The sequence below is a fragment of the Otolemur garnettii genome, unplaced genomic scaffold (genome assembly GCF_000181295.1).
Source record: "Otolemur garnettii isolate 467f Iridium unplaced genomic scaffold, OtoGar3 scaffold00133, whole genome shotgun sequence".
NCBI lineage: Eukaryota > Metazoa > Chordata > Mammalia > Primates > Galagidae > Otolemur > Otolemur garnettii.
In genome coordinates, this window is record NW_003852528.1 from 2,724,161 (window position 1) to 2,745,012 (window position 20,852).

General features: G+C 52.1%; 1 protein-coding gene across 2 annotated transcripts in view; it reads right to left on the reverse strand.

Annotated features, from left to right (window-relative positions):
• Positions 1–221: 221 nt before the first annotated feature.
• PER2 (period circadian regulator 2) overlaps positions 222–20,852 on the reverse strand; it is a 40,412-nt gene continuing 19,781 nt past the window's right edge. For both annotated transcript variants that reach the window (XM_023518233.1, XM_012810437.2), the window contains 16 exons: positions 19,865–20,007; positions 18,215–18,293; positions 15,828–15,934; positions 15,141–15,294; positions 14,740–14,848; positions 13,919–14,044; positions 13,403–13,487; positions 12,356–12,518; positions 12,149–12,270; positions 11,198–11,362; positions 9,300–9,554; positions 6,506–7,302; positions 5,045–5,231; positions 4,090–4,282; positions 3,030–3,180; positions 222–602 (listed from right to left, as the gene is read on the reverse strand). In XM_023518233.1, coding sequence (XP_023374001.1) covers positions 453–602; positions 3,030–3,180; positions 4,090–4,282; positions 5,045–5,231; positions 6,506–7,302; positions 9,300–9,554; positions 11,198–11,362; positions 12,149–12,270; positions 12,356–12,518; positions 13,403–13,487; positions 13,919–14,044; positions 14,740–14,848; positions 15,141–15,294; positions 15,828–15,934; positions 18,215–18,293; positions 19,865–20,007 — 2,986 coding nt within the window. In that variant the 3' untranslated portion in view covers positions 222–452. The remainder of the gene's footprint in view (positions 603–3,029; positions 3,181–4,089; positions 4,283–5,044; positions 5,232–6,505; positions 7,303–9,299; positions 9,555–11,197; positions 11,363–12,148; positions 12,271–12,355; positions 12,519–13,402; positions 13,488–13,918; positions 14,045–14,739; positions 14,849–15,140; positions 15,295–15,827; positions 15,935–18,214; positions 18,294–19,864; positions 20,008–20,852) is intronic.

The window sequence follows — 20,852 nt, forward strand, 5'->3', positions numbered from 1 at the left end:
TCTGGGCAGTGCCTGTGGCTCAGTGGGTAGGGCGCTGACCCCATATACCAAGGGTGATGGGTTTGAACCCGGCCCCAGTCAAACTGCAACAAAAAAATAGCCAGACGTTGTGGCGGGTGCCTGTAGTCCCAGCTACTCGGGAGGCTGAGGCAGGAGAATCACCTCAGCCTGGGAGCTGGAGTTGCTGTGAGCTGTGACGCTACAGCACTCTACCAAGGGTGATAAAGTGAGACTCTGTCTCAAAAAAAATAAATAAATAAAATGCCCTTCTTCCCCAACCTTCCCACCCTCCACAGTTTTAAGTCACTCCTTCAGAAAACTATGATTTTTTTCTAAAACAAAAAAAGCAACATAAATATGTGTCCATTTCATTAGAAACAAACGCAAAGATTCTTTCCTGTCTTCTAAGCACCGTCTAATGTAGATCACTGGCTCTCGGGTGGGGGGCAGGGTTATGTCTGTTCCTCATTCTTGTGACTCAAGGGGGGTCCATTTTCCACTTCTTTGGTGTCTGAAACTTCGCTTTGTCCCAGAGAAGGGATATCTTCTTCATATGTCACACAAATGCTGCCTTTTTCCTTGTTTTCACAATAAACACATTCCTTAAAAGAAAAAACATAAAATCAGTAATAACCATGAGATCAGAGATTGCCATCACAAAAATGTTTAAGGTATAGGTGACCAGGTGTCAGCCACAAGGCTGCCAACAAGGACGAAAAGTCCCGCTGCAGGGAGATGACGCTCCGGTAGAGGAGACGGGACAGTAACCTAGACAGGAAGGGTTCCGTGGTACACTCAGGAAGGAAAAGCACTGTGCTGATGTGGAACAGCATGCAGACCAAGTGTGTGCAGAGGATAGCTGTGATTTTAACTGGACATTCAGAATATGCCACACGAAAGGTGATGCTGTGCTTTTGAAACACATCCATATATTCTTGGTTTTTTTGTTGTTGTTGTTGAGACAAGAGTCTCAAGCTGTCACCCTGAGTAGAGTGCCATGGCTTCATCACTCACAACAACCTTCAAATCAGGATCAAGCGCTCCTCTTGCCTCAGTTTTTCTATTTTTGGTAGAGATAGTGTTTCACCTTTGCTCAGGCTCATCTCAAACTCATGAGTTCAAGCAATCCACCCACCTCAGCCTCCCAGAGTGCTAGGATTACAGGCGTGAGCCACAGGGCCTGGCCCACATCCACACATTCTGTGCTATTCCTCTCTCAGCAGATAGGCCTAGTTCTCCTCCCCGTAAGCCTGGGCTGGTCTGTCACAAAGACGATGCCATGCCTGCTTGCTGCTCCTCAGTCATAAGAGGCAGGGCGCTTCTTGCTCTTGGGGGAAGTCATCAGCCATGTCATGAGGACACCCAGGCCATGCTATGAAGAAGTGCCCATGGCAAGGAAGTGAGGCCTCCTGCCCAGCCAGGACAGCCCGATGGGCCTGCAGTGCGCTGCTGTGGAAGCCAGTCCACCAGCCTTCAGACGACAGACGCCTCAGCCAATATCTCACCTTCGACCTCAGGGGAGACCCTGTGTCAGAACCAGCTAGGTTGCCCTCAAATTCCTGAGGCCCACAAACTGTGAGATAATAGGTTTTGTTGTATCAAGCCACTGAGTGTCAGGGAATCTCCTGTGCAGCAGTGGCCCAGTGGTCAGTGGCTTGAAGCTGGAATAAGCCACACACACAGCTGAGGGAAGAGGGTTCTAGGCAGACGTAAGGGCAGGTGTAAGGATCCTGCGGCCGCAGGCTGTGGAACTGGAGAGGAGAGTGTGGGGCAGCGACAAGGCAGATGGAGGAGAGAAGTGAGCAGGGCAGACCGAGTGGGCATGTGACTATTTACTCTGAGGGAGGTGGGGCAGCACTGGAAGGGGTCTGAGTTGTGGGTGACATGGTCTGACTTCAGGGGATGTGGGGAATACTGAATGTAGCTGGAACTACTCTGACACCGGGGCCAGCACCCTCCTGACTTAGACGTGGGTGGTGGCGCTGGAGGTGAGGAGAAGGGGCTGCTCTGACACCGGGGCCAGCACCCTCCTGACTTAGACGTGGGTGGTGGCCCTGGAAGTGAGGAGAAGGGGCTGCTCTGTGCACCTAAAAGGTTGAGCCCAGAGTTTACTAATGCATGGGAGGGGACGGTGAGAAGGAGGGTCCAGGACAATTCCAGGGTCTGTGGCCTGAGCAACAGAAGGAGGCAGTTGTTCTTGAATGAGATGGACAAGAGGTGGAGAAGCTGGTTTTCCTTGAAGATAGTGAGGAGTTTGGTTCTGGACACAATAAGCTGGCCAGAAGGCTGGCCAGAAGTGGATGCTAGGGAATCTCTGCACATGGATACTATTACATTTCAAGTCCAGAGGCAAGAGGTGGTAACTGGAGGGAGCACATACAGAAGAGAGGTACAGACCAAAGAGGGAACCGGGGGGTCAGAGCAGAGAGCCCAGAGAGCAGCCTGAGGCCAAGGGGAGACAGAGCTCCAAGGAGTGAGCTGTCCACTGCCTGTGCCACAAAATGTCCCCCAGGACAGGACAGAGGAATGACAGTGCAGCTGCCGGAGGACCTTGACAAGAGCAGCTTCCACAGTGTGGCAGGGCAAAACCGCCTGGAAGTGAGTGGGAGAGAAGGCCTGGATGCATCCATCTGGGGACCTGCAGGGCAGCTAGAGGGACAGCCCATGAGTGTGATGGCAGAAATGTGGCACTACCACTGTTGCTTAATGGTCTCCATGGATACTGAGAGATTACGACAGGCGAGGTCTTGTAGTTTTTTGAAAATAGAAAACAGAATTGAGCAAAGGAAAAAACATTCAGTTTTCAGCAGGGGATTAAGATTAGATTTTCCACCCTCTGCAGAAACAGTGTGAAGCCATAGGAGGAAGGCTTTTTCCAGGCAGACTTCCTGGCCTCGCAGTACCTTTTTCTAAAATAAACTTTTGATGTTAGAAGTTTTAGATTTACAGAAAAGTTGCAAAGATAGAATAGGGAGTCTCCATCATAGTGCCTCCCAGGGCCACACGAGGAAAGCACACTGTGAGCTTACCGCCACGTCCAGGGCCGTGGGCAGGCTGCCCACACGCATCCACGGGTGGACCTCGCTCAGCTCCTGCTTCTGACTCTCCGTGAACCGGGGCTGGAACTTCTGCAGTAGTTTCAGCTTCTCTCTGTCCTCCTTCAAAACTGTTTCTAAATTTCTTCACAAAATATTTAGAAACAGGTAAGCTTCAGAATGTTTTAAGAGTTTCTTTTTTTAAAAGACACACTCATTTTCTACCAACTCTTTCAGTATTAATAATGTAGTTTTCTTCGTTCATTTGGAATCAACTATCCCGTTTACAGTAACTTAATCTCCCTAGTAAGTAATCTGTAGTCGTTCCATTAAAATGACAATCCGGGTCAAGACTTAATTTTACTATCTTTTAACTTAGACATGGGGCTGGGTAGCTGCAGGTACGAATACCCTGGTTCTGCACAAGTGTGGTTAATCTGAGAAATTCTTACCACCCAGACAATAGGTAGGGCAATCTTCCCCTGCCACCAGCCAACACTGGGCTGGGCTGCAGCCACCTCAGAGATGGAGATCCAGTCTCCCCTAGCCAACCTGAGGCCTCAGGAGTTAATCCTTCCCTCACTCCCTCCCTCTCTCCCAGCTTCCCTTTCCAAGGCAGTGCTGCTCAAGGGCTGAACTCACATCTAGTTCCACAGAGCAGCCTGACCTGGACTCTGAGCCTGGGCACAGACCCAGGGTCACTACCAAGCAACCACCAGCCTTGGACTGGTCATCTACCTTGACCTTTGAATTATTCAACTCTACGACACACAGATGGACACCTCATTTGCCCCAGAAGGTTACTGGCCAGGGGGCAAAAGAATTGACTCTGGCACAAATGCTTCACCAGAGCTGAGCCCTCCCTCCTTGCAGGATGCAGGATGTCACTCCATAGGGCTCCCTGGAAACCCAGCGTCACCCTGACGGAAGCCTGCCTCTCTGCTGCACACAGCTCCAGCTTTATCTCTCACAGAAGTGTCCTGCCCTATCCTGTTGTTCTGGGCATTTCCTAAGCCCAGCTTCCCTGGTTCCTAGGAAGAGGCCAAGTGGGTACCGGGCTGGCAGCTGGTACGTCATCATGACGCTGTCGTCCGTATCGGCCATCAACAGCCAGATGGGGTCCTGCAGGACACACTTGAGGAGGTGCTCACTGCCTTCCATGCCTGCATTCAGCTTTGCTCTGTGATTATTCTCTGAAGAGTCAATGCTTCCAAAATATTTGCTGGTGTGACTTGTGTCACTACTGCCTTTAAAAACAACATGTGGTGGGTCAAAACCTTGAAATACAAAATTAAACCTTCACTAACATGCTTATATGAAACCATGAAATTTTAGGACTGAAGAACTTTAATAGGTAATGAGCATCTGTGTTGGTGGGTTTTCCCCTTCTCTTCCCAATTCTGCAATGGTCTGTGTATCAGAAAGCAGAATATCTGTTAGTATCACAGAGGTGGTTCTTTTCTGGGGGAGGCCTCGAGAAGCTCAAGTGAAGCTGTGTCCTGGAAACCTGGGTCCCTCTCTCCCAAGCTCTGTGTCTGCAGACTCAGAGCAGAGAAGAGTGAGCCTGGAGCACTTTGCAGCCAGCCTCACTTGAGCAGAGATGCCTGCCAGCAAGGGCAGGTGAGAGGAAGCCTCGCTCCATCGAAGGAGGGAGCTTAGATTTTGGACAGCATGTGCATTTCTGGTTCTCGTGGCTCCAGACCCCACTTGGGAGACCCCAGGCAGTGAAGGTTTGCAGGTGGCCACAGCCTGTGTTCCCACAAGTGGAACTAGTTCAGGAAGGAAAACTGGCCCCTGGGGAATCTGAGGGACAATCCCACAAGGGGCTGACAAGGGGCCCACTGTGTGGGCCTGTAGTAACATAGAAATCAGAAGCAAACAGGTGGGCTACAGACTCCCAGCTCGCTCAGGAGAGTGTGTGTGGACCTCATGGGTTGTGGGGGCTGCTCTGGGAGGTCAGCGCTCCTCCAAGAGGAGACACATGCCCACTTCCCCCAGGATCCACATACCTGCCGCGCTGTGGGAAGCATTGCCGCCCAGTGAGCTGGAGCCCAGCGAGTCCGAGGTGGCGGAGGCTGCGCTCCCAGACAGGGCTGAGCCTGAGGCTGAGCAGAGGTCTTCATTCAATAGGAGGTTCAGCAGGTCACTGGACGTGGAGAGGGCGTCACTATTCTGGGCCTCTGAGGACTCGTGATGCTTCAGGGACAGGGAGAAGAAGACATGGCTGTTCAGGGGGCTCAGTCACAACACAGCACACAGGGCCAAGATAGCAGACTGCACAGTGAGCGCTCTGCTGTGTGCTGGGAATGGCATCTAGTTACATCTGATCTCAGGAGGGACCCTGGAGCCTGTCGTGCTTGGTCCCCTCCTCCTGCACAGCAGTGTGGGATTGGGAGAGTGTTTCACACAGCACCCCAGGACTTGCCCTCGTGGGGAAGGGGGGCTCTGTGCTGCAGCACCCTAGGCCTTCCCCTCGTGGGGAGGGGGGCTCTGAACTGCAGCACCCTAGGCCTTCCCCTCATGGGGGAGGGCTCTGCACTCCCAATGGGGGTTGCCTTGTGACTAAGGGTGGGTTTGGCCTAGAGAGCATCCCTGATCCTGTGGGCCCAGGACCCCAGCAACAGGAATAAGGAGCTGGGAGGTGCAGTGGGAGAACCAGTATATTTCTGAGGGGGCTCTCAACCCTCAGGCAAATGAGAGGACCCTTCCAGACAACGCCCCCCACTAAGGGCCTATGGGTTGCACTGTGGCCAATGCTGCTACACATCCAAACTCATTTGGAAATACACAAGTGCTTGACTGGAAAAGAAATTATAACTCCATTAACCGATTAAGAACCCCACACCTGTGTCCCTAAGGCTTCAGGGGGTGGAAACCAGGGTCACTGGTCCGGGACTATGGAAGCATACCTTTTCCCTGAGCACCAGAGCCAGCTGGCACTGCCCTCTGAGGAACCTTAGTTCCCTCATTTAACTGGTTGTGGTTTATCTTTAAAGAGTCATTTAAAAGGTTGAGGCCTACAGGTGAGTGCAGTGGTCTGAGCCTGTAGTCCTAGCTACAGGGGAGGCCAAGGCAGGAAGATCACTTGAGACCAGTTCAAGACCAGCCTGGGCAACATAGCAAGACCCTCATCTCAAAAAGAAAAAAATATTTGAGGTCCATAAGTACTACTTCAACATGTCACTTTTTGGAATTCTATATCTATCATCTTTCATGCCTACCGCAAGATGGTAAAAAGCTCCAAAAAAATCTATTCTGATGGGATCATTTTAACTAGGAAACACTACTTTCTGGCACATATAACTCCAGAGTTCAAGGAGCTCAGTCCTGACACAGCACACAGGACCAAGCAGATCACATGGTCACTGGGACCACAGCATAAAAGCCCATGTCTGCGTACAGGAGCTCGCAGCCTGTCATGTGTGCTATTTGCGACCTACTTTAGGGAAAGAGCATTAGGAAATCCTTACAGTTGGAGAAGCCTTTGGCTGTCGGTCCCGAGAGGTGCCAGGTTTGCAGTCCAGCCCCGCAGCTGCTATCCCTGTGGCTCCCACTGTCCCCGCAGTCCCAGTGCCACCCTCAGGGGTCTCCTCTAACTGCAGGAGGTTGAGTTGCAGGGGCGAGCTGCCACGGGACTGGAAGAGTGGCGGGGAGGCCCGGCCTACAGCTGATGGTGGGGTGGCTGGGGTGGCTGGGGTTGCTGGACAAGTACATGGCTGTCTAGGGGTAGAGGTCTGGCCTGGGAACTTGGGCTGTGAGGGAGAGGTCATCTCGGTCACAAGCATGGGATGGCTGGGGAAGTGAGGGTGGCCGGGGAAGAAGGCCTGTGGCAGGCTTGGGGGACCCGGGGGGAAGGAGTAGCTGGGTAGCACGAAAGCCACAACAGGGGCTAAGGGTGTGGGGAAGGGTGGGGACTGGACTGCAAACTGGTTCTGGGCGTCCATGGGCACAGTGGGCACTGTGAAGCTGGCGTGAGGAGCTGCAGGCGGGGCCGCCAGAGTCCCTGCTGTTGGAAACACGGGCAGGGAGAAAGTGGGCACTGGAGCAGGACAGGGCACAGTGGGGCAGCTGGCCTGGGATGTGTCTGAAGGTGACCAGGCAGTGGCATTCAGGCCTAAGAGTGGGGGTCGGTGGAGCACAGGACCCCCCGACCCGGTGCTGTCAGAGGAGTCTCGAGGCTTGACTCGTTTGGACTTTAGTTTTCTGTTTTTTCCAGTTTTTTTCCAAGATGAATCTATTCCAGAAGTGTTTCTTAGTCCAGAGGCAGCTAAAACATGGAAAAACCATCTGACTTAAAATCTTAGAGACACAAATCTCAGAACCCTAAAGCCATCTCTTAGTTCCACAGTCCTGTGTTCCCAAATGCCAGTCCAAGGGTCTACCTGATGGTCTTCCCTGATCCTTGGTAAAGTGAGAAAAATCAGGGAAAATGTTAGGTTTTCCATGGAACTAAACTCGGCCAATTGAAGGACAGCCCTGAATTGTAGGATCACATTCTTTCTTTTCTTTTATGAAATGCTAATGTAAGAAGTAGTATTAAAAAGGTAAAAAGGGCCAGGCATGGTGGCTCACGCCTGTAATCCCAGCACTCCGGGAGGCCAAGATGGGTGGATTGCCTGAGCTTAGGAGTTTGAGACCAGCCTGTGCAAGAGTGAAACTCATCTCTACTAAAAACAGAAAAACTAGCTGGTGCCTGGTGATGGGCACCTGTTGTCCTAGCTACTTAGGAGGCTGAGGCAGGAGGATTGCTTGAACTGAAGGGTTTGAGGTTTCTGTGGAGCTGTAATGATGCCAGGGCACTCTACCGAGGGTGACTGAGTGAGGCTATCTCAAAAATAAATACATACATAAATAAATAAATAGGTTCTACTTTCATAAATAAATGAATAAGCACGCGAGTCCCCACTGTTAACCAATATTTGGGTAAATAACTACTGGCTTATGAAATTTGTCAGGCAGATCCACTGGCCTGGTCTAACTTCCCCAGTTTTCACTTTATAGGCTTTGTCACTACTGCTCCCTAAGAAGAGACGCTTCCTCTCCCTCCTGTCAAATAAAGTCCAAGTGCAGCCAGCAGGGGGAGCACCTGCTTCCGGAACCACATTCTCCACTCAGTGACAAGTGCTGCTGGCACAGACTTTCTTCAGGAGGATATAAGGGAGTCTGGGTGTGTCCCCAGTCCTCCCCCCCAGGGAGCCTTAGTTCCTCTCCCATCTCACAGAGTAACTTGGGGCTCTGCAGCAGGTGTGCAGGGTCATCTGTCAGCTGTGCCAAGGAGTCCCATGCCTGTGACATGCTGAAGGCAAAAGGCTATGTGACTGGAAGTTTCGCAATTCAGCCTTTCTACCTGGTGTTCTTCTTATAAGAAGTCTGTCCCCCCTGGGAAGAGTGGCTAAAGCACCGATTCCTGGATAACACATCTGGGCCTGGCAGGGCTGCAGAGGGCACATTTTCCTAATTTCTATGGAAAATCCCTGCGGTTGGCAGTAACCCCGAGTCCTCAGAAGATGGAAAGAAAGAAAAGAGTGGAAAAGACTAATCCTTAATAAGGTTGTAGGATTCTTTAATTTCTTAGGCATTCTCTTCAGTGTCTGCCCAGAAATCTAGGGGAGCTGGGTCCTTATGGTTCACTAGCTCTAAACCCTGCCCCAGTGACTCAGGGAGCTAAGGAAGGTGTGGCTCATCTGACCAATGCAGGCCTGGTCTGTGGGGTATGGGAAGGTATTGGAGGGCAGGAGCCAGGCTCCTGGACCAGGAGAGAGGAGAAGAAGCTAATTTACCTCATCTCCCCAGATGTTCTTGGCTTAAAGATCAGCTTCACACACCATGGACTCTGCTCCATTTTGGAGCTGGGAGCCCAGCCCTGGAGAGCCCAACACCAAGTGCCCATCCTCTGAGGGGTCTTGTCAGTGTGGTCAGATGGCAGTGGGGCCCTGCCTAAGTCAGCTGTATAGGTAGCAGATGAAGGACCCACAGCAGCAATGGCCACTAGCCCAGATCCTGCACTCCACAGGGGCCAGCCTGCGCCAGCAGCTGGTGTCTATAGCAGTACAACCCATGGGACATGAGGTTATATCCTGAGAGCCCTCCCTGGGCTATGGAGGTCACAGCAGCAGATTGCAATGCCAGTGAAGTTCTAATAGCTGCCTTACAAATTAATGCCTCTGAAATCCCAACATTTCACATTTCAAAATCCCCTGGACTCAGTACCATTAGGAATAAAGTTTTTAAAAGCCCATCTTTAATTCAGGCATTATTACTTACTTCGTTCACTCAACTGCCCCTTGGATCTTTCTTGTAAGTAATAATGGCAGTGAGATTGGAAAATATTGAGTTTTCTTATTTCCTTGAACTTTTGCAGGAAGCTCTGCTCCTCCTTCTGGGTATGCGCAGCGAGCACTTCCTTGGTGAGGCCAAGCTTCTTAAAGGGCTCCTTCTCCTGGTTGAGGCCACAAGGCAGGGAAGGGCCCACCAGGCAGTCCAGGGACTCAGGACCGCTCACAGAATCTTCCACCATCTCTGTAATATAAGACAACAAGTCTCTGAGCTGCATGCCCTTTGTTTTAAAATTATTCCCTGGCTTGGTGCCTGTAGCTCAAGCGGCTAGGGCACCAGCTACATACACCAGAGCTGGCAGGTTCAAATCTAACCCCAGCCTGCCAAACAACAATGACAACTACAACCAAAAAGTAGCTGGGTGTTGTGGTGAGTTCCTATAGTCCCAGCTACTTGGGCAGGTAAGGCAAGAGAATCACTTAAGCCCAAGAGTTGGAGGTTACTGTGAACTGTGATGCCACAGCACTCTACCCAGGGTGACAGCTTGAGACTCTGTCTCAAAAAAAAGAATTATTATTCCCTTTTTTGAAAATGGGTCTTGTTACTCTGTCCAGGTCTGTCATCTAGGCTGGAAAGCAATAGCACTGTCACAGCTCACTACAACCTCAAACTCCTGGGGTCAAGTGATCCTCCCAACCTCCACCTCCCAACTAGCTGGGACTACAGGTGCCCACTACTTATGAACAAGACAAATCATTCACATGTCAGATCACTTAATGATGCTCAGGCATGAGGATGAAATTCACGATGTCTCTGTTTAGCTTTCTGAGAAAGTTCACAGTAAAAGGTAAAAACAGCGCATGAAAGGCCTGATTGCAGGCTGGCTGAGAGCCCTGCAGCTGAGCAGGCTGCAGTGCAGGGAACCGGCTGTTCTCAGCTCTTAGAACACAGCAAAGTCCACATTTGTTTGTCCCTCTGGGCTCAGGACCATGCACAGTGGCAGTGGACATCCTGTGGGACTGTGGAGGCAGACAGGACAGGGGCCAAGTGGGGCCGACTGACCGTCTTGTAAGGCAGGATTCGGGGCCTACATGCACTTTTTTCTTCATCATCTCCCTAAAATGAAATGAATTTAGGATTCATTTTGATCACACAATTCTGAAGAGCAAGAAAACTCAGCCACTAAGCTGCAAGACTTGTTCTAGGTTCTGTATGTAAACAGAGAGCGATAATGATCCCATCTTTTCCCAGGGCACTGAGACTGGGCAGAGGAGAGGCCCCAGCCTCACCAGGGAAATGGGCGGTCCAGCAGCGCTCTGAGTTGTCTCAGCGCCCACCCAGGGGCTCAGCCCCACCCTCAGCTTTCCACATCGATGCCAGAGCAGCTGGCTGCCACCAGGTGGCATCACAGCACTGAAGGACTGTCCCAGGCCACCTCTGCGCTTCGGGCAACTGGATTTCCTGGAACCCGCTCACTGGGTGAGGGCAGGATTCTTCTGCACTTAGATAACTTAAAGACAAATTTAAGATGGCAGCCAAATGTCTCCTTTCTTTCTTTTTTTTTTAGACAGAGCCTCAAGCTGTCTCCCTGGGTAGAGTGCCATGGCATCACGCTCACAGCAACCTCCAACTCCTGGGCTCAAGCGAGTCTCCTGCCTCAGCCTCCCAAGTAGCTGGGACCACAGGCACCCGCCACAATGCCCAGCCATTTTTTGGGTTGCAGCCATCATTGTTGTTTGGCGGGCCCGGGCTGGGGATTCAAACCCGCCACCTTAGGTGTATGTGGCTGGCGCCTTAGCCGCTTGAGCCACAGGCGCCGAGCCCAAATGTCTCCTTTCTATTTTTGAAATCAAATTGCTCTCTGATGGAAGGGCCCACAGTCATACCTAACTCCGGCTGGGGTTTTTTGTCCCCCACGTGGACGATGGTGCTGCTGTAGCTGCACTGGCTGGTGAGGGACACCACGCTCTCAGCCTTGCTGGGCAGAGCCAGCGAGGTGAGGTGAGTTCTGACCTCCGTGTGGCCGTTTGCTTTGGAGGGCAATACTGCCTCTTTATAAGACAAGACAGAAACACACACAAAAGCACAGTTAAAACGAACGTTCAGGTAAGGAAGGCCACCTGTCCCGGCAGCGTTCTAATCCCCCAGTGACTGCAACCTGCCCCTTCCAGGCTGGTCACACCCATTCCATAAGTGCTCAGGTTGGGCATGATTTGTCCTTAGTGTTTATTCAAAGGAGAAAAGCACAGAAGAGGAAATTCCACGTGGGAATAGTTATACACTTAAACTCCGAGGCCTGAGGGGTGGGGCCTCTGTCAGAGCCCTGAAGGAGCCAACAGTGACCCAGGCAGTGTCAGCCAGCCGCCTGCTCTCCTTCCTTGAGGGCTGGGGCAGGGACTGTCAGAACACAGCATGGCTATTCCATCTACTGTGCTCATTTCAACAATGGGAGACTCTTATTTCTGGTGCTAGGCAGGACCTCTTGCAGCACATGTAATGTCTAAGCAGCCTCAGGCTAATGGGGCATTTCCATTCACACGCCAAGGCTCCTCTTAGATGTGGGGCAAAGGAAGCCCTAGAATGGTAACTCAGGACAGCCCCACTGGGCTCCTGTCCTCACAGCCCAGGCTCCAAGATGAATGGTCATCACCTGTGGCTCGTAAGGAGGCTGCTGGCTTTGGACATAAACAGCCTACACCCTCATACTAGATCTACAGAAGCCACTCAGAATTGACATGGGAGGGAAGAAGGGACCTTCCAGGGCTGGAGATGGCATCTGATTCCACTGTGGAGGGTGCAATTATCATACATTGAATAGCTCAGGAAAGAACAGATACCTCCGGTGGGCATGGGGCTGATTACGGCCTTCCGCTTGTCGCTGGACCTCAGTGTGGGGATGTTGGCTGGGAACTCACACTTCCGCTTCAGAGTGGCGGCCTCGCTGCAGCTCTCCAAGTACCTGGGTGAAGGGCGTGAGCCGTGCCATCTCACAACACAAAAGGCAGTGGGTGCATGAGACAGGGGTGTCACAACCGCTGGGGTACCTGATGACGCTGTCCAAGCAGCTGATCTGCTGGTAGGAGCAGGTGGGCTGGGTCCTGCAGGCCAGGTCCTCTGGCATGCTGGCCTTGGAGAAGCTGGCTCCTGAGCTGTCCTTCTTTGCAGCAGGTACAGCTTTCATCTGAGCTGAGGGACTACTTGGCACTTCTAAAAAAACCCCAAATAGTTCTTTCACTTAATACTTTCCCCCAAAGATGACACATTCTGTAAAGCACTTTAATTCTACCTAAAGGTAAGGCTGGGGACTAATATGCTTCACAGACACAGGAGTTCAGTGACAGCCTGGTACCTGGCAGCCAGCTGGCTTGAGTGCCATGGTGCCATCTGTGGAGGGACATTGTAGGGAGCTCTGACCTAGGCCTGGGCCTGCTTCTCACTGGGGTCAAGGCTGTCCCCAGGGTCGGGCACTCAGCAGTGGCAGAGGCTGGTTCTTGCATGGATGCCTAAGCCTGAGGGGCCAGTGAGACCCTGAGTGCTTTACGTTCCTCCTGGGCAGAGCCAGTGTCTCCACCGAGGTGTCTGCACTGTGATAAGGATTTGACTCTCAGGGGCCCTCGAGTACACAGCCATGTCCAGCTCATTAGTGTGTCCTAACACCCAGCACAAAGTCCAGCACACACATAGGGCAGGCCAGAGTATGCACTGGGCCTCCCCAGTCCTCATGGGACGCTTCCCGTAGGAGACGAGGTAGAGCAAGAGCCCCCCCTCCAAAGGATTGGGGTGCACACATGTGTGTGCCCATGTAAGGAATGCATGCAGGGCAGAGAACAGCCTGCCTGGACGGGCCTTCGGGGTACTATGGACAGCAGCATTTGCTGAGTGAGGCCCATGCTGCCCTGGCCTCATCATGGGGGTCTGAACAGGGCGAACTGTGCCGAATCAGGAGAGACGGGACCACACCGAGGGTGCGTTCCTGCCACCAGAGTAGCACTAACCCGGCCCCTCTGCTCACACGGTCACACTAAGCTCTATTAAGGAAATGAGTATATACGTGTGTGTGTGTGTGTGTGTGTGTGTATTTAACATTTTACCTGAACTGGACTTTTTCTTTTGTTCTCCAGGTTCAGGAGAATGATGACTTTTCGTTTTGGTCCTGTTACCACTTTTACAAGTTTCCTTGAAGAAAAACAAAATGAACACGTTACTCTGGGAGGCGCCCAAGTCTGTCTCCACAGTGAGAGCAGAGGGCAGCGGGGACAATCCAGCCTCCCAGTCTAAGACATGCCCCGATCTGTAAAACTGACCTGACCACTCCCAAGAGTGATAAAGAAGGCAAGGTAAAGTGCCAGGCCACATTTCTTCCTTCTAGCCCCCGTTAATCTTCACTTTTGCTTGGTCTGCCTGCTATGAGTAAGTTTCATGCAAATCTTTACCTAGTTTCTAGCTGCTTTGACTCTTAGAGAGATTTTAAAATGAGGCCCAAGTGAACAAAGTTTATAGAGTAGGCGGAAATAGCGGAGGTTCTAACAGCTTCAGTATCCGCCAAGGTCTCTGTTCACTCGCATTAGCAGACTCATCTCCTCAGGAAAGAGAATGAGGGGACATACGGCTCTTCTCTGGTGAGAGTCCTCATGGCCGTTGCTGTCGCTGGAGGACGTCTGGCTCATGAGGTGCTCGTGAGACCCGTTGCTGCCCAGACTCCCGTAGCCACTGGAACCGCTGTGGGGGACAGGCTGGGGAGACAGCAGACAGTGCTGTGGACTTGGCCAGGGCCACCAAGCTTACCATAGAGCCTCAGCTTGTGGTAATCCTCCCAATCCCTGCCCCATAGAGGCCGCCGACCAGTCCAAGGTCACATGGCACAAACAAAGGGGGCTTAGGTTTGAGCCCTGAGGTCAAAGTCTCCAGAGGTGGACTTCTGGCCTCCACCCCAGTGCCCTATCCCCAGATATGCAGTCAGTGAGGAGACTCCACTACAGAGGAACTGGTTCAACCCTCTCATCAAGGCACAGCTGCTAACACTCAACAGTCCATTGAGGGGTTTTAAAAACAAAGACTGATGCAAACACAGTTTCACACCCTGTCCTGTGGCAACTGAGAAGCAGAAACCTACTCACTGGAGCTGACTATGGTCACACTGGATTGGAGGGAGCCCTACACTAGCAGGAGGTCACTTAGGGGTGACAGGAAGAGCCCCTGTCAGAGCATGGGGACGGGTGTGGGCCTGGGCGCATCTCCTGTAGCTGTGGTTCAGACACAATGTCTACATATGAGGCTGGAAAAAGCCGAGGGTATATTGGACAGTCTTGGGTTGCACAGACCGTGCCCACACTGGCCCTTGGATGTTCAGAGAAGGACAGATGGAGCTGAGTGGATGTGCTGGGGGCGAGGAGGGATCGCAAGCAGGGTGTTCAGGCCCCACACCCACCTGCAGCAGCAGCCGGTGGATCTGCTCCGTGAGCTCCTGAATGCTGGGACTTGGGGCCTTTTCTTCTGTGCATGGGTGTGCTGCGAACACGTCCTCATTCAAAGGGCCCCTGTGAGGTTCCAACTCATCTTATTAAGGCTGCTGCACGGACAGCAGCCCTGTGCTGCCTATCAGGCCCCCCGCCTCCCATCTGCAGCTCCCAGGCTGTCACCTGTTCACTCTGCCTGAATGAGGTCCCTCCCAGTGGGCCAGAGGGCAGGTCACCCTTGCCTGCCTGCCCAGGGCTCCCCACTGGGAGGTGGCAGGAGGTGACTTTGGTCCTGGTCTCTCAGCCCCTCCCTACACTACCGTGGGTGAAGTGAGGATGGCCCAGGACCCCACGGGAGAGCCGGAATACTCACACCCTGACTTTATGTCTCCCGATGATGAAGGAGATTTTCCTGCTCCAGGGGTTGATGAAGCTGGACCAGCTGGTGTCCAGTGTGATGTACTCCCCATTCTGAGCCCGGAAGCGGATGGGGGAATAATCAAAAGGCTGCCCACCGGACTGCAGGACTAGGAGGGGGACAATAGTGTTCAGAGTATGGACAGGAGCAAATGGGGTTCACAAGAGAGAAAAGACAAGTCAGGACACTCAGGTCTGGGATCACTTGCAAATACCTCTTCAGAGCCACTGCTTTCAAACTCCCATTTTTGCTTTAAATTAAAACAGAGAGGTTATTTCCTGTCTGCTAGAGCGATGGCTAGGCCTGCTGGGGACATATAGAGTCCCTCCCTTGGCCTGGTTAGCACCTTCTGAGACACGAGTAAAAAGGTCTCCCCCCTCCCATCTGTCATCAAAACCAACAATAAAAATGAGACACCAAGGACTCAGGCCATAGCTGAGGGACTCCTGGCCACAATGGAGCTCCCAGGAGTTTACTCCCCCGGTGCTGATGATGTGAGGGCTCAGATGGGAAGGGGGCACCCCCCACAGGCTTATCCTTAGCTGATCTGACCTGCAGGGCTTGGGCTGGTCTCAGGAAGAGGCCCTAACTGAACACAAGCCCCTTCAAATGCTGGAGGGTTTCCATGAGCAGGGGACCTACTCTTTTTGTGGACAGCCAGCATCAAGGGCCTGTCGCTGGGGTGAAGCTGCAGGAGCACAGGGGTCTCAATCAGGTCCTGAGGTAGGTAGCCCAGCAGGGGGACTGCCCTGAAAGGCAAGCAGACACATGCTGGACACAGCTTCCAAACATCAAGCAAGTTACCTCTAAGAACTAACTTTTTTTTTTCCTTTCAGTTTTTGGCCAGGGCAGGGTTTGAACCCGCCACCTCTGGTATATGGGGCCAGCACCCTACCCTTTTGAGCCACCCAAAAGCCTTTCTTCTTCATCTTTTTTTGCAGTTTTTGGCTGGGGCTGGGGTTGAACCCGCCATCTCCGGTATGTGGGGCCAGCACCCTACTCCTTGAGCCACAGGCACCACCCAGAACATTCTTATTTATTAGAAAAAGGAGCCAGACCCCAAGTTCCCTAGACGTCAAAAATCTGGGAGTTGGGCTAACGGAGACCAGCTTATCTTTTAGTTTATTAGCAAATGCAGGTTCCAGTGAACTCATGCATCCAAGACACCCAGTGAAGCTCCACTTCTTAGGGCTGTAAGTGCTTTAGCTTTGTGCCTTCTCTCCTAAAAGAATAAAGGGCAACAATGCTTTTGTTTTTCTTCTCCTAAGATCTTCTTTTTTTGTCATTAATTCATTTGGCTACAGGTGGCCTGGTGTGGATTTCTGTTTAATAAGCTTTGCCTGGGCCCTTGAAAACCCTTCCCGGGAGCCTCTTTTCCAGCTGAGGTCATTTTCCTTCACTTATTTCTTTAGCCACTGTGCGGAGTCAGTTTACTATGGCTTCTCCAGGAGTCGTGGTGACTGGTGAGGCCTCTGCCCTCTGGCCCATGCCTGCTTCCCACTAGTGGTCTTGCTGGCTCCCTGCAGAGCCCACTCCTTGCCTTAGCTGAGGGCCTCCTCCTCCTCGCACCTACACAGAAGCTTTCTCAGGCTCTCCTGCTCCTGTGCTAGGACACTCCCTCTGGGTCTAGATCAACACGCCCCTGCTCCCTGTTGTCCGGATCCTTCTCACTGGCCTGGCCTCATTCTTTGATTTTCTCCTTGTCTGAGGCACTCTCTCTCCAGGCTCCATGCTTTCCTTTAGACAGAATGTACAGAATGTTCCTGGCACTCTCCCCATCAAGGCTCCCCTGGAGGAGAAGGAGGGGGAGGAGGGGGAGGAGGAGGAAGGGGAGGAGGAAGAGGAGCCCTGACCACACTGTGGCTATGAGCCCAGCTGTCTGCAGGTCTTTACTATGGAAAGCTCTGCAGACCGTCACCACCAGGGCCATGTGCACCTGCCCCCAACCTCCCTGTGCAGACTAAGCTGGACGCGCCAGGAGTTTGCAGACAGTTCTTAGACCTTTACAGATGCAACTCTCAGGCTCCACGCCACGGTCCTGAGCGGGCAAGGCTGGGTGAGGTGCAGGAACTTGCATCTGGAAACTGTCTCTCTGGTGGATTGTGTCACAAGTGTCTGGGGAACACACCTGAGCAACCTGGAGGTGAGGGATTCCCATCTATCTAGAGCAGAATTTCCCTATGAGGCTGCATGGCCTGACTCCAGGGGTGGGGACCTTGTGTCCCTGGACCAGGTGCAGACAGTGGGGAGGCAACCTGGTCCTTTTCAGGAAGCCCAGCATGCCTTCTCGCCCCCTCCTGACTGTCAGCGGCCCACAGCACTCCCCATGTCTTCATGCCTCCGTGCACAGACTGGGAGAAGGCATGTCAGTCAGGGCACCCTCAGGACCTGGTGCAGCTGAGTCTGGGTCATTCACAACTGCTACAACATTCAGGATGGGAGACTCAGGGAGAGGGACCTGAGTGGAGCTCTGAGCAGAGGTACAGACAGGCCCCTGTCCCCTGGAGTAGCCTCTGGCCCACAGACTGGAAGATGAGCTCTGCTGGCATCCTGCCCATGGCACCTGCAGCTTCAATCCTAACCTGGCCCCAGGCTCACTATCCCTGCCTGTACCATCATTTACTCAAAGCGAGTTAAACAGCTCAATCAGAACAATCACCACCTCTCCAAAAGGCCCCAATTACACTGTGGTCATGTCTTAGCAAGTTTTTAGCATAACTTCCCAATTATTTCATTGCCTATAAATAGTTAAACATTTTTGTCCATTATCATGTAATTATAAAACCAACATGAAGCCTTGACTTAAGCTAAATAGCTTTCATGTTAAAACATGCAAAGGGCTTGAGCTTTATTTAGTTATTATGAAGTAATTACCAAGATAATAAAACATTAAATATCTTGCAATGGAATCTGATGATAGGAAGAATGTAAAACTGATTCCAAGACAAGGGGCAGCAGAGAGGGAGTGTAGGCAGAGAGGACCGGCCAGCAGGCAGTGTAGGCAGAGGGGACTGGCCAGCAGCACCTACCTTTCATCTATGTCCTGGAACAAACAATTTGGTGTGTGGGTGGTTGTAAAAATTCTCTTTTCAGGAGGAATTCTAGGAGCTGAAAGAACAGAATATTGCACACATTTCTGATTCTAAGAAATACATATTTAGTGTCATTATATTAAAACTTCCAGAAAACACACCTAGATTCAGAGTAACAGGTAGCTGAAGAAAAATTTAAAAAATTAAAACACGGACTTTGAAGAACCCATAGACAGTAGGTGGCCCCTACATTGGTAACCCCCAGCTGGCCTTCCCTACTTCATGTGGACCCGTTTTAGTTTAGTAAATTGGGACTAGTAAACAGACTTCTCTTAGCAAAATCCTGCTGGAAGGCTATCTTCAGGATTTTTAAGATGAAACAAGAACAATTTGAACAAATTACTTTTAGAAAAATGAGTCACATACTCAAAATTCTCAGCAAATGTCACTGTGTGGAAGAACTTCACAGTTTTTAAGGTGGCAAAAGTAGTAATTTGCATAAAGGAAGTCACATGCCTCAAATTTTCCTCTATTCCCAAATTCATGGATAAAACATTCAAAATTCCAAAATTTTTCATGCTTGAAAGAGACTGATAATTTGGGGAATAACCTGTTGACCTTTTATAAATCTTTATTGGATACTGCAGATCCTCTGCATGTAGGGACACATCACACATCCTACAGGAAGTCATGTACTTAAAACATTTCACTTTTAATAAGTGTTTTTTTAAAAAGACGACATTAACAGCAGGGAGAGGAATGGAAGTCCACAGACTCAGCTGGCTTCCTGTGGTCACGCAGCTGCAACTGCACCTGCTTTTAGAGACTTCTGAAATCACGGGACATACTCAGTAGTGCCCACGATTCCTGGCCAGGGATTGTGGCTAGTACAAGGACCGAGGTGTCACAAAGCAGTCTCGGGGGATTACCAGAAGGACATGACCAAGGTGGCATAGCACCTGGGATCCTTTGGCTCTGAATTCTTTTTGGAGACTGGGAGGCTGCAGGGCTAGTGGGACCAGGAGAGTCACTGGTCAGGTGAGCTGCACGTGACTGGGTTTCTACAGGGGAGGTCGGTGGGAACAGAGCCAGGCAAAGGAGATAGTGGAGAGAAGACTGGGGGTGGAGAAGATGCTGGGTACACAGGGGCCAGGGCTCATCAGCTGACTCATCCAGGGAAGCCAGGGCACACGTGGAAGGCAGGCAACCTCAGGAAGAAGTTAGGATGGGCCAGGGAGGGAGGGAGGAGTGCCTGGCAGTTTATTTTTGGATGTGAGGGTCTGTTTGGGGTTCTGGAGCAGGCAGTGATATTACTGCCCTTCACCCTTTGGAGGGGCGCAAGTGGCTGAGGCATTTGTGGGGGAGGGGACGAGGATGGGCGGGACTGGGGCCCTAGGCCTGTCAGGGCTGTTCTCAATTGCCAGTGAAAGGCAAGAGAGAGAAGGGATTGAAGCAATGGTCTGGAACCCTGAACTTCCACTGGGAGGGCCAGATGACAGCAGGGGTGTGCTGAGTCCCAAGAAAGATGGAGACTGTGCCCAGGGACGGGGCAGAGGCCAAGGCTGGAGAACTGGTGCCAGCCAGTCTCACAGGCATTATGCTGGCACTGTGGGAGTTACCCCTCCCTGTCTGAGGCTGAGCTGTTACCTTCATAGCCTGAGTGCACGCGCTCTGCCAGCAGGAGGCAGCAGAACTGTCTCTCCCCACCCTGCTGGTCCCACACCTTAGCCAGGTAGGGCGTCATGCGGAACGGGTGGTAGCGAATCTCGTTCTCGTGGTTCTTCCCGACACTGCAGAGAAGAAGAGCAGCACCAAAGGTGTGGGATTATGCCCCAGGAACCATATCTCATTTGCTAGTTCTGTCCTCCTGCGACCCACTGGAGGGAACGGGGTACCTGCTGGAGGAGCTGGGCTTGCCACCTGCTCTCTTCAGCCCTTTCCCTCAGTCTTGTCACAGTGAAGGCCAAATCCAAAAGCGGACACCCTGACTGGAGGACGGGGGCCTTTCCAGCCCTTCTCTAGGGCACTTTGCATTCCAAGCAGGGCAAAGTAGAAGGAAAGGGATACTTCCCCCACCGTGGGGTCCTAGGCCCTGGGACTGACACCCAGCTGGATACTCAATAATAGTCACTCTCTTTCGGGCCAAGGGCCTGTTGGGGAAACTCCCCAGACCACGCATACACAAAGTGAAGGGTGCATGTGCTTTCCAGGGTCTTAAGGACCTTGGGGAGTGGGGGGTGTGCCTTCTGGAGCGACAGACAGCAAGTACAGGGTCCTCTGGTCAACATTTTCCATGAGCAGGCTAATGCACCCCACTGCGGTCCTATTGCCTGACACAAGGAGGCTAAAGTACCCCACTGCGGTCCTACTGTCTGACACGAGGAGGCTAATGCACCCCACTGCGGTCCTACTGCCTGACACGAGCAGGCCAATGCACCCCACTGCGGTCCTACTGTCTGACACGAGGAGGCTAAAGCACCCCACTGCGGTCCTACTGCCTGACACGAGGAGGCCAATGCACCCCACTGCGGTCCTACCGCCTGACACGAGGAGGCTAAAGTACCCCACTGCGGTCCTACCGTCTGACACGAGCAGGCTAATGCACCCCACTGCGGTCCTACTGTCTGACACGAGG